General features: G+C 34.1%; 2 protein-coding genes across 2 annotated transcripts; one reads left to right on the top strand and one right to left on the bottom strand.

Moving 5' to 3' along the window:
* The first annotated feature begins 486 nt into the window (after positions 1-486).
* Positions 487-3,607, top strand: LOC127855775 (uncharacterized). Its single transcript, XM_052391578.1, has 3 exons — positions 487-668; positions 1,322-2,690; positions 2,969-3,607. The coding sequence occupies exons 1-3, from the start codon at positions 651-653 to the stop codon at positions 3,070-3,072; spliced, it is 1,491 nt and encodes a 496-aa protein (XP_052247538.1). The 5' UTR covers positions 487-650; the 3' UTR covers positions 3,073-3,607.
* Positions 3,608-4,714: 1,107 nt separating this feature from the next.
* On the bottom strand, positions 4,715-6,086 carry LOC127855178 (uncharacterized). Its single transcript, XM_052390589.1, has 2 exons — positions 6,061-6,086; positions 4,715-5,296 (listed from the first exon to the last, which is right to left on the bottom strand). Exons 1-2 carry the CDS (start codon positions 6,076-6,078, stop codon positions 4,724-4,726), a joined length of 591 nt encoding a protein of 196 aa, XP_052246549.1. The 5' UTR covers positions 6,079-6,086; the 3' UTR covers positions 4,715-4,723.
* Between the last annotated feature and the right edge of the window lie 7,115 nt (positions 6,087-13,201).

Raw genomic sequence — 13,201 nt, 5'->3', positions numbered from 1 at the left:
GTGAAATAGTTTGAACATAAAACACTCGTCATATTATTATAACATTATTAGCAGCCTTATCAGCAGGAACTAAGACGAATTTAGATTTTAAGTCTTCGAGCAATTTACATAGATTTTGTTTATTAAATTTAGGTGAATGTGGTAGGGCCAAAGGATGTGTATCATAAAAACATATTTTATTCATGGCCATACTAAATATTTTTGATTCACAATCATTGAGTGCAGTAATTTCAGCATTTTCCTTCCTGCACCATTTAGTGCAATAATCATGTAAGGATGTTATGATATTCTTAATGCAGTCATCAAAATCAACAGGAATAGGCAGTCTGTACTTAGGGCCTCTGCGTAGCAAATTTCTAAGGTTTTTATTTTGAATGAAATTAAGGTCCCCAGTAATAACATGTCCAACTGGACCACATATATATTTAGAACTAGTACAGTCACATAATGTAGGACAATTTCTTATTATATTTGGGCCGTGTCGCGGCAAAACCTGTATTCGTGACATCAGTTATGACGTTGGTAAATTCTCTGTAAAGTGACGTCAACATTTTATTTAATTTGCGCGATTTCGTCATCACTGCAACATGTGGATCTGTGTAGCTGTTTTGGACAGTTTTATATTTGTGTTAAATATGAAATGATGTGATATGGATAATGAAATAGAAGTAAGTAGTATATTTTATTATAATTGGCTATTTTGCAAAATTGGTTTGATCTAAATATTTAATAGAATATAGCGAACTAGACGTGTTTACAAATTAACCACCAGTTTAAACGTTGTTAAGATATTCAGTGAACGAAAATTTATTTACGGTATAACTTATCAGACTAAAAGTTTGTTATTTGTATTTGTACATGAATCGTTGTAAGAGTTTATCCCATTCTTTAATTGGAACCATGGGGTTACTACAATTTTTTTTTCCAATATTGAACCCGATCGATTCTAATTTGTTGTGCCGATCCTGAAGGCTAAACAGTTTTTATAATTCAAAGCAAAATAGTATTTGATATTTGTTAGTTTTTGTTTTCGATTTTTATTATAAACTCGACCATAGTCTCTAAATTATTATTTATCCAACTTCTTAATAGATTTAAATAGATTAATATGCAGGAAAGAATATTGCATAGAAGTTTAGAAGATTTTTGTCACTTATTATCCTTGTTTCGGTAGGAAATAGCTTGCATATCGCACATATAGATCTACATTGTCTACTTTTATTTAATGAGTGCAAAAACAAATTTCTGTAATTTCGCGTATAGAAACACGTATCGATTATTTAATGTTTGAATAATTGGCATAGACTATATACGTTTCCAGGAACTGGACAATTTATTGTCCGACCACTTTGGGCGAACTCCATCGGCATCTCAGGTGAGCTCAAATTCCGATGATGGGACTTATATAAATTCCCCAAATGATCATTCATTTAGTGAGGACGAAAACAGTTCAGCAGCAAATAGTGTTGATTGTAGAGCCAGAAATTTCATTCACCAACATGACATTGCATGTAACAACAGTGATGAGTATGAAAGTGATGTGGACGATACATACATTGTCAGTGGTGCATGCGCCAGTGGTGACATGGACGCTGACTATGCAACTGTCAGGCAGTTTCTCGAGATCGGATGTGGTTGCAAGAGTAAGTGTACTGTTAATTTTGAAATTGGCCAGGTATACCATCATATATTGAACATGAGAGAATTGACAAAGGAAGAGAAGGATATTATTGTCATGAGTAATCTTAAATGTGGAAATGGCCTGACTACAAAACGAGGGACGCCAAGGAAACGTTCGATGGTTTCATACAATGCATTCCAAAAGCCAGTTTGCAAGAAAACGTTTATGCTGGTTAATGACATTGGTAGATCAGCTTTAGAAAATCTTGTAGACCATTATAGGCAGAATGGTCCATTGCCAAGAAAGCATGGAAACGTAGGAAAGAAACCATCACAAGCCGTCATTTATTATGATGTAAAACGCGTGGTTGAATTTTTGCAAAATTATGCGGACACGTATGGTATCCCCCAACCAGCAGCTCCCAGAGGAAGCGACAATACTCCTCCAATTTATCTTGACAGTGGCAAAACAAAACTAACCATTCATAAAGAGTATATAGAAAGTTGTCGCGAGGCTGGGGTTAGATCTTTGCAGCGAACTGCTTTCTGTGAAATTTGGAAAAGCTGTCTGTGTCACATTAGAATAGCTTCGCCTAGGGATGATGTATGCGCAACATGTGAAGGCCAAAGAAAGAACATTATGAAGGCAATAGAAGAGAGTGAAAAGTTAGAGGCTGCCGAAAACTTCAAACAACATGTGATAAATGCCCAAAAAGAAAGAGAACTTTATAATGACTGTGTAAAGCGTGCCAAGGAAACATGCATATTAAGTTCTGATAAAAGAACAAACCACTATACTTTTGATTTTAGTCAAAATGTATCCATTCCTCACTTCTCGCGGCAAATGGGGCCAATTTATTTCATGTCCCTTCGCAAAGTACAGATTTTTGGTGTACGGATAGATGGACTGCCTAAACAGCTCAATTTTTTGATTGATGAAAGTGAAACTATGGGCATAGATGGTACCCAAACACACGGACCCAATTCTGTCATCTCAATGCTGGATATGGTGCTAGACACCCACGGGCGTGGTGAATCGACATGCTCCATCCATGCGGATAATTGTCCAGGTATTATTTTGTAAAATTATCCAGTGGTAATCAATCATATGATTCATTTAGTTATATTTGAATAAATATTTCAAACATATGAGTAAATATTGCGTTCATAACAATTAAACATTATTTATATCTATGACTATATAGTATATGGTAATAATTGTTTGATTTTTCTTTTAAAGTAGGCGTAACAAAATGTGTAACGTTACCTTAATAACCAAGAAAAAAATATAGAAACGTTTTATTGTGTTTTTTTAGAATGTAAACATATGGTCTGCAATATTTTACAGGTCAGAACAAGAACCGCTACCTCATTGGCTATTTCACATGGCGTGTGATGACCGGCAGACATGACGTGATACAAAGTTGTCAGGCCATATCTCAGCGATGCTAACAAGGATGCTACTTGCCCATGCCCAGAAACATCACTATAGTTATGTCGTCGCATCTATCGCATCTACGGCGAAATATTACACACATTATAATGTCAATTTTTACAGGCGAATGACAAATAACTTGAAACTTATTCTTCAGTACTTTTTGAATATCCTTCAATGTCTGTTTGAATACATTGGTTTATTTATAACACATTTAAATAACACTTTTTCATATCAAATGAAATATTTGTATTCACTTCTGCTCGTTTCTATAGAATTCATGGCAAACGAAGAATTATGCATACAATATAAGCTGTACGATAAATAAATTGTGAACATGCTAAGAATAATTATAAAAATTATTAAAGATTACTCGACTCTTAATTTTTAGAAACAGCACTTTTCGGAAATAAAAATCTAACATTTCAACACAATGAAATTATTTATTATTTTTATTATTGGATATTGTTGGTTTATGTATTAATGGTGTAATTGATAATGTTTGTTTTGATGCGTGCATTCCTATGAAAAACTAAATGATATGTTGTGAAAATATGTGAGATTAGTTTAGAAAAAAATGATTTAAACTGTATGGTTTGCTGGTCGATGTAGATATAAGTGGACTTTGTTGCTAAGCAACGTATGTTAGTTTACAGTTTAATATAAATCACAACTATTTTTAGAACAAATAGATACCTGATAATATATTTTTAACAAAATAAATGTGTTCTTAAATGTTATATCATGTCTTGTTTATAAGTGTGGATTTTGATGTAACATACATCTGAATGCGGTTTACTTTAAAACGTTGTTAACGTTGTTAACGTCAAAACACCTCTGCAGTGCTGTTACTAAAATAAAAATTTCTCTGTAAGTAATGGGGCTATATCTATAAATTTGGTATCATAATAACAAGCACAGAACAGTCTTTATCAATCCATAGAAAACAAAAAATGTCAAATTTTGTCACGAATACAGGTTTTGCCGCGACACGGCCCATTTATATCTGTGGAAATAAAATTATAATTAAAAACGATACTTCTTACAGGTTTACTATATTTGTAGCAAATAAGTGGTGATTCAGTATTGCGGAAATAAGGGGGAATCAACCGACGTACATTTTTATCATTGAATATTTTAGGAAGGTAAATTAAATCAAGACCTTTGTTACAAATTTCAATTTTGATACGATTTCTAGTTTTGTTAAGTACATTTTCAATAAAAGGTTTAAGATAGTAGTCAGTGAAAGATTCAATAATAACCCGTTTTATTAAAGTGCTGGTAAATGAAGTTATAAAATTTATTGTTATTTTTAATTAAAAAAAATGTTCCCTAAAACGTGTTTTAAGTGATCTACCCGTCTGCCCAACGTATTGCGCACCACAACAGGGTACATTTCAAGTAATAACATAAACCACATGCATATAATTTAAAGCAGCGCTATATTGCGCATGTAAATGCAACTTTGTTGTGCTTGATGGAAGGAAGACGATTGGGATTTTGTCTTTTCCCTTTGGGGCTGCTGGGTTTGGCAGTCCGATTTCTTCGGATGTGTTCATGATGAACTGCACAACCCGATTCACATCATCAAACATTAGTGCGTGATTAGGTTTTCGTCCTCTGTTCCGTGCGTTCTCGGTTTACAGCCGCCCTGATTTTCTGTCTGTATCAGTGCATATAGAACAGCACGTTTAACGTCAAAAAACAGCTGAAAAGTTTCCCTACACACTGAAGCACCATTAATTGCAAAGTGTGTGCGCACGCGGGAACGTTTCTTCCCTCTCTTAGTGCTAGAAGAGATATCCAAACAACTCCCATAAGAAACATTTCTGTTTCATCTTTACTCTTCTCACGCATGTCTAAAATGGACTGATATACCGAAGATGGTGTGAAGTTATTTTGGCAATGCCTGCCACATCCACATCCCTTCATGAAATGCTCTACAGCTAACCTATCAGGGTCACACTCTCCTTGTTCATGTACGTCAGCGCTTGTTACGTTGTGAACATGGTTTTCATCTGACAGTGATCGACCATCGATTTGGTCGTCTTTGTTGTCGCTATTGTTGTCATCACTCGCATCAATATTTTCACTCACCAAAGACCTCACACGACCCTGACAGATGTCGGCGTAGCTGCTTGTATCCACGTCGCTCTCGTCACTCGCCTCCAATGTCTGGGAACAAACGGGTGTACTCGCCGGGGTACGACCAAAGTGGTCTGAGATGATACTTTCCAAATCCTGAAATATTTAAATACGCGTTAATTGATAATTTATGTATATCAGAATATTTAAACTATATTTAAAGCAAAAATTAAGTAGCAAATTAATCATAATTATATTCTATAATATGCACATACTAACACACAAAAATGTAGGAACTTCTACGATTCGAACCAATGTTAGATCAATCAAAACATTATGGAGCGTTCTGCATTACCGACTGCACTATTTACTCGCAGTAGAGTTTAGACGTATTGTACTATCTAAAATAAAATATATCCATACGGTATGTTGCAAAAATATTATTTTCAATAGGCTATCCACACAAAAACAACAACAAAATCATTAACTTTAACAGCTTATTAATCTTAACTAGCAGCTTATTAATCTGTCAATTTATGCTAGATCTACTTAAACTTTAGATTTTACTTATTATGGCTAGTAGTAGTCAGATGCTTTTTTAATATTATTGTAAACACACATTTAATATGATTTAAATATGCGATAAACTTGCATACAATTTTCAAACAACAACACATATTTACACAATAAATTATGTTTTCAAAATATCGTAATAGATCTAGTCTTGTTAATCTCTGACACTATTCTACGACCAACCAAAGTTTCTTTCATTCACTGACCCAGTGCAAAACACTAGGCCTACTTAACGTGTTTCTAAATCAGGTTTAAAGAAACAATGTTAAAACATGTATAGTCAGTGACGATTGTGCGAAAACATAATATATATATAAATCTATACTGTATAGTGTTAAGGCTCTTACCTCAAGTTCGGCATCCATTCCATAAGTTTTTAAACGAAATCAAACACACGTGTACACAAATATCTCACGCATAAATGCAAATCAATTTTTCGAAAAAAAAATGACGTAATGCCAATGACGATTTGCCAATGACGTCGTCGATGTCATTTGTGCTGGTTTTCTCATGGCGCGATTCATATATTATATATAATCGCGTCATGTGCAAACCTGACTTAATGACATTTACAACGTCATCAATAAAATTGCGAAATGACGTAATGTGTTTTGTGGACATTTGCACATGTTTTGCGCGCAAACTAAAGTTGTTTGTATTTTGTTTAATTCAAAATGGATTTTCGATGATATGGACCAAGAGCTAGATGTAATATATTTGCCATTTTCAGCTTAATCAATTGCTTATTATGACACTGTCTTTATTTATCGCCTGCCTTACTATAATTTACATAACTTATTACAACCCTATCTATGCTTTGTCTGAGACAGCATTGACCTTGTCGAATATGTTCAATTTTAATTTTCCAAAAAAATAAATACTAGTTTGGTGTTGTATTATAAAAAAAACTGTTACTAATAAAAGCATGCATTATGTTTTAAAGTGATACGACTTATTTAATTTATGATGGTTAAGTTAACTTGCTCTTATGTTCAGCCATTTTGTTTTCTCTTTCACCGCTGCAAAGTGTACTGTATGCCCAGGGGCGTAGCGATACGAACAAATAAAAACAAACTGTAGGGCTTTAAAACACACATTGCTTAAACGCATTGCATGTTGTTATCAATACATGTTATTTTTACTCTTTAGCAATATTTCATGTGTGTATATTTTAACAGAAAAACTCATTCCATATGCAATTCACAACAACGATTTAACTTGACGTTATGTAAAAACGATAAGCTACGCTACCGAAACCCGTACTGTATTGCGTCATCCAGTTCACGGCTTCTTAGAAATTTTCCTTACTTTGTTTTTGTTACTTCAGTGCTTATAAGTGTGGCAAGAATAACGCGTATAAACATATTTTTATATTCAAATTAAGGTAGAAGATAATCAGGAATATTTTTAAGATGGAATTATCAACCATGTGAATGATGTGATGTAATGTATGAAAATTGATAAAACACGCCGCCAATTAATAGAAACTGGAAGCTCAAATAGTCCAGTCACCAGCATAAATCAATAAGAAATAGTTTCATTTCCTTCTGTTAAATCGATCTAGATTTTCGTACGTTATTATAATACGATAATAAATGTGTTTTCCATAAACACTTGATTTTGACACATTGAAGTCCCCAACTCTATTCGTGTAAACCTATCAAATTAAGAATTCTGGTAACAATTAATGCACGTAAATGCTCGCCGATGTTTAAACAAATGTGTTATACGTTATTTGATTTTGTTTAGGAACTCGAGAGTCTCTCCTCTGAGAATTTTGGTAGAACGCCGGTTTCCACCCCGTACGGGTCACAGACTCTTAGTGAATAATTATTGTGCAGTTAATTTTTGTTGTAAGGAAAAAACTTTAAATTCTGAAACTATACGCATACTAGTTAATGTTGACACAAAAATGCAGCCAGTTCCTTATTTTACAGGGCACGCTCGCAGCCACGTGGACAGTGGCTTTGCCGCCATTAAAAAGCGGTTTAGACGTTGCGATGTCAGTACGCTCGCACACCTGTCGGACGTCGTGAATGATTCATCCAACTCCAACGCCTCCGTCCAATACCCCCAGTGGCAGTGGGAGGATTGGCGCGCTTTCCTGAAGCCAAAGTTCAGAGCTTTGCCGGGCATTCGATTCGGTATTGATTGTTTACACTAAATACGTGCTGTATAGAGTCTTATATTTCGTATACTGATAAAAGCAGCACAAATAAAGTATCCCGGTGTCCCGGGTATGTTTTCGCAAGGGAACGACATGGATCAGAAGAGACGAAGATTCTTTTGACATCAGAATCCGGTTTCGTCGCAACGGTGAGACCGCGCACGCTCACAGCTGCAGGGTTGTCGGAGCAGCGTCGCGCTTACCTGACGAAGATTGTCTCCCTGTGCATCGTGATGTGTTAGTGCATCAGGAAGATTGTGATGTTTGATTAGCACACACTTCAACATACTCAACTTGGAGTATTGTGAAATAAATGTCTCAAAAAAATAATTGTGGAAGTGGATATTTTTGTGTTTCACCACTTCACGGATTCATTTACTTTTATTAACTTATCATTTTTGTATTTAAATGTATATATCTAAATGTTACCGAATGTTACTTATGAGCAGTTCAAATGCTTTATTAAACAGAAAACACGAAAATATTAACTTGCGAAACAATGTTATGAACGCCGAAAAAACGCGATGTCAACGACGTCGTATTAAAGAAATTATTTCGTTAGTGTGGTATTAAAGATTTAAATTCCGCATAGTATTTGTTCTATCACCGTCAAAAGAGTTGCAGATTTGAAACCAGGAGAAAAAAATCTGTAAGAAAATGATAAAAAGTAAAAATCGAAAATTTTGTCATTAAGGCAGGTTTTCACATGACGCGATACAATATACCAATATATAAATGACATTGGATAATTCCGTTATTATCTTTATTATTGTATCGATCTCCGCTTTCTGTCCGTCTGCCCTGGCCACTAGCTCCTCCTACACTATTAGCACTAGAACCTTGAAACTTACACACATGGTAGCTATGATCATATGTGCGACGGTGACGGCGACGGAATTTTGATCTGACCCCTGGGTCAAACGTTATAAATGGATAAAATGGGTAAAAAACACATTTTACTAACAACATGCTACGCACATTATAATAACTTGACACAGGGGTCAGACCAAATTCCAAATAGTGCACCGTCGCACATATACGTATAGCTACCATGAGTGTAAGTTTCAAGGTTCTAGTGCTAATTTTGTAGGAGGAGATAGTGGAGAACCACGCCCACCCAAAACTGTAAAATGGGTAAAAAAACTCATTTTACTAACAACATGCGACGCACATGATATTAACTTTTGACCCAGGGGTCAGATCAAAATTCCAAATAGTGCACCGTTGCACATATGCTCATAGCCACCATGTGTGTAAGTTTCAAGGTTCTAGTGCTAATAGTGTAGGAGGAGATAGTGGACAACCACGCCCACCCACAATTTTGTTTTAAAATAACTTCTTCATTTATTCACCAAATGACTTCACGTTAATACTGAACATCTCTTATGACAACACGGTCTATCTCGACCATCCATGTCCACATTACCCACACCGGGGCCCCACCAACAAAGGCCTTGCCCACCCAAAATTGCCTTTTATAACATCTATGCGGCGTGGGGATACGCGTTGGCCTCTGCCGCGCCACTTCTAGTTACAATTTGCTAAGCTTTTTCTAACAGTTTTATTTTCGGCATATACATCAAGTACTTCATATACTTCAAGAAATTTTCTAAAAGTACATTCGATAATTGTATTAAATGTATTAAAATTAGAAAAGCATTTTGCTTACATTTGATACATATTAAACAAAAATTGTTATTTTATTATCTAAGTATTGTTCGATTTGTTGTTCATAAGTTCAGAGGTTTAAACAATGGCATTACAAAAGTAAAACTAAAATAGCATTATTTACCAATTGATATCTACACTCAAGCACGATGCGGAATCTACGAAATCGAATGTACTGGAATGATAATTTGTAATGTGCACACTAACCAAATGTAAGTGTTATGAAGTCAAATGTTAAAAAAAGATAGTAGAGTGTGGCATATTTTTCTTTTCCTTTAATATGGATGGGATCACAGTCAGTAGATCTTTCATTAGCATATTTTTATATAAATATTTGTTTATCTTCTCTCGCTGGTTATTTAGCATTTATATATTGAGTAATAAGCATATCTTATTATGATGTTAACATCATCGTATATATTACTTTCTATTTTGTAATCGACGAAAATAATGGGAAATAATGGGAGAACAAAATCCTATTTTATAAAATAAACATGTTTGAACAATATGCAAGAATGGACGTGCATAAGGTCAGTTATATAGTAAGTGTTCGATTAATCCTAATTCCCCACACAGGGGGGGGGGTTATCACGTGATAAACAAGATGGCGACGTCCATGCCGAGGCAGGTATTTTTCGTCATTTTATACCCTTTACTACTTGTATTATTATTTTTTATTCCGCTCACTTTCCAGCCATATAAGAAAGAAAGCTACTGGCTTTTATTTCGAAGTAATATTCGCTCTATATCTCCACTAACGGCCACCGGAAAAACTTTGCGAAACCGAAATTTCGCAAACTTAAGTACCCTTTTTCTTAAATTTTTGCTTATTTGTAATAAAGTATAAGATAAAAGTCTAACTTGTGATTAATAATTGGTTATTTTTGCTTGTTAAATGCGTTTTCTTCACTATGAACTTTATTTGCAAAGTTGGGGTTCCCATGGGATTTTTGTATTATCCCATGGGATTTTTCATTATCCCATGGGAATTTTGGTTTCTCCCATGGGATTTTTCTCCAGCTTTTTTTATGGGAGAAAAAATCCCATGGGATTTTCAAAAACATAAAACACGTTCGTTTGTGCTTAGTTATCGATTTTAAGCATTGTTAAAGCATTTGTGCTTATTTTCGTTCAATTTTATTTGATAGAAAAAAAATCCCATTTTTTTATGGGAAAAAAAAATCCCATGGGATTTTTTTCTGATTTTTAGAGATTTAGTCATGTAACCTTCAGAAACACTACCTTTTAACAAATGATGAGCATTTCTCGCGATTTCAACGCGTTAAATCGTGTTTTAAAAAAATAAAAAAAATCCCATGGGATTTTTTTTTCCCATGGGATTTTTTTTCCCATGGGATTTTTTTTCCAATGGGATTTGTTTTTAAGGTATAAGTTTCTAAAAGCTATATAATAATAATAATAATAATAATAATAATAATAATAATAATAATAATAATAATCGTGCTCAATATGATGAATTTGTACTTTTAAGCGACTAACATTTTTATTCGAGCCGATCGTCGAGTCCGAATGGTGAGTATAAGAGCAATTTACCAGTACAAATAAATCTCACTTGTGTAGAGAACGCTACCGTACTATAAAATAATCTTGATAATAAGTCATATCATTTCTCGACAGAAAATGAAAACAGTATCCATATTGATGTCAGCAATGTCCCCTGCTATGATAAATATTGACAAAATGAAAAACCTTGACAATAATTCCGTGTCGAATACGCATTAGATTATAGCAATCAAATTCATATAAGCATTGATAAGATAATATGCGAAAATGGGTCTTATGTCAAATACGGCCAGCGTAGCTCCATTCCATAATGTCCGGTATTAAGTCACGTCAAGTTTCGTGGTCGAATTATAGCATAATAATCATTTTCACATTACGCGAATCATATGAGTTTCCCTACATATATTGTGTTAACATTTATGTTACACTAATGTGCGATGATGAAAAGGGGATTTCGGTAATTCTACATTCGACCGCCTAGTACCGAAATCCCCATATTTACGCCTTAAAGGGTCAATAGGTCATCGGTATGAATGGTTTTTGACTTCACATGAATGTAAAGGTGCAAAAAAATGATATTAATTTTAATTATTAAGCACTCTTGACAGCATTAAGTTGCCTCTCAGTGGGGATTTCGGTAATTCTACACTAGAACTTAAACGCGCGCCGGTACCGAAATCCTGCTGTACAAACCTTCAAGTGTCAACAAAATTATTATAGTGTTTTTTTTTCATTAGCAACCAGTGACATGTATTATCTCCCATTCGGTTACTTCTTTTGGAAAATAATTAGCGGGGATTTCGGTACTGCTACATTCGTACGCCCAGAGCCGAAATCACCCATGTTTACGCCAATCCCCCATATTACGCCTTAAAGGGTCTATATGTCATTATGTTTGGGTTTTGGCTTTGCATTAATGTTGATTTGTACACAATCATATTAGTGTTAATCATTTAAACACTCTTATCAGAATATTTTTTCCATTATTAAATAGTTTATTAATGTGAAAAATGTGTAAACGAATGTAAAAAAAGGTAAAATGTACATTTAAAACATTGGTTACACAAAAGTATATGTAAATATAACATGATATAGTAATAATAAGTCTCCAGAAAGTATTTTCCAAACAAATCTGATGAAACAAATGATATCGTACTACCTTATTTACAATATGCTATACACTTTTGCAATTTAGTTATCAATGTTTAATCAAAGCATAAATCAGCATATGTTGCCTCTTAGCGGGGATTTCGGTAATTCTTAACAAGCACATAAACCCGCGCCGGTACCGAAATCCCCGCTGTACAAACCTTCAAGTGTAAAAAAATACTGATTTAGGTTTAAATAAAGGGAACAATAGTATTTTCGGCCACCAAAAAGCACTTCCGCGTCAACAAAACGATTGAAATTATGTCAGAAACCCAGCTTTTCATTGTATATATTGCAATACACCATCGGCCGCCGAGAGCGGAATACTGCGCTTGGCCGCTAAACAATGTGGATTGCATCAAATTAAATGTCAATTTTCGATTTTATTACAAAAATAAACACTGCCTTTTTATAAATATGTCAAGCACGTACACTTAACAAAAAAATCGATATATCTTTATGTAATGAAGAAAAGTAAAGCGCTTTATATATAACAATGTTTTATAATGTCTCTCTGGTTGAGAAAAAAAACTAAACAAAACCATGTAGAACATATAATATGTTTTCATAATTAAAAAAAAAAATTAATGATGCACGTGATGTTTTATAATTGATATAAGTTCACGTGTCATTGAACGAGTTAAGGGAGAGATGCGAATTAAATTACACATAATTAAAAACGGATACTATACTGTCAGCTTGATTTATAAATTGTGTTCCATCGCGCCAATATATTCATTGTTCCATGAAATTTTGTATAAAAGCAAAACGATTGAAATTATGTCAGAAATCCTACTTTTCACATGAAATGATCTTTAACACTTTATTTATTCCAATCAGGTAAATAACAATTACAATAATAGGGGAAGTCTATACTGTGTATTAGAAACTTGTTGTGGTGATCCCTATCTTATCCGCTCAATACACATCCACCTGGCTACTGTACAGAAAAAATTAGATTTACTTCCAAAATAACTGAT

The sequence above is a fragment of the Dreissena polymorpha genome, chromosome 13 (assembly GCF_020536995.1).
Source record: "Dreissena polymorpha isolate Duluth1 chromosome 13, UMN_Dpol_1.0, whole genome shotgun sequence".
NCBI lineage: Eukaryota > Metazoa > Mollusca > Bivalvia > Myida > Dreissenidae > Dreissena > Dreissena polymorpha.
Note: the sequence above shows the minus strand (reverse complement) of the source record. Positions and strands in the feature narration are given on the sequence as shown.

What these genes read in the sequence shown, in the direction of transcription:
- LOC127855775 (XM_052391578.1), top strand. An exon ending in CCATGCGGATAATTGTCCAG is followed by an intron (nt 2,691 to 2,968) that starts GTATTATTTTGT and finishes AATATTTTACAG; the next exon opens with GTCAGAACAAGAACCGCTAC.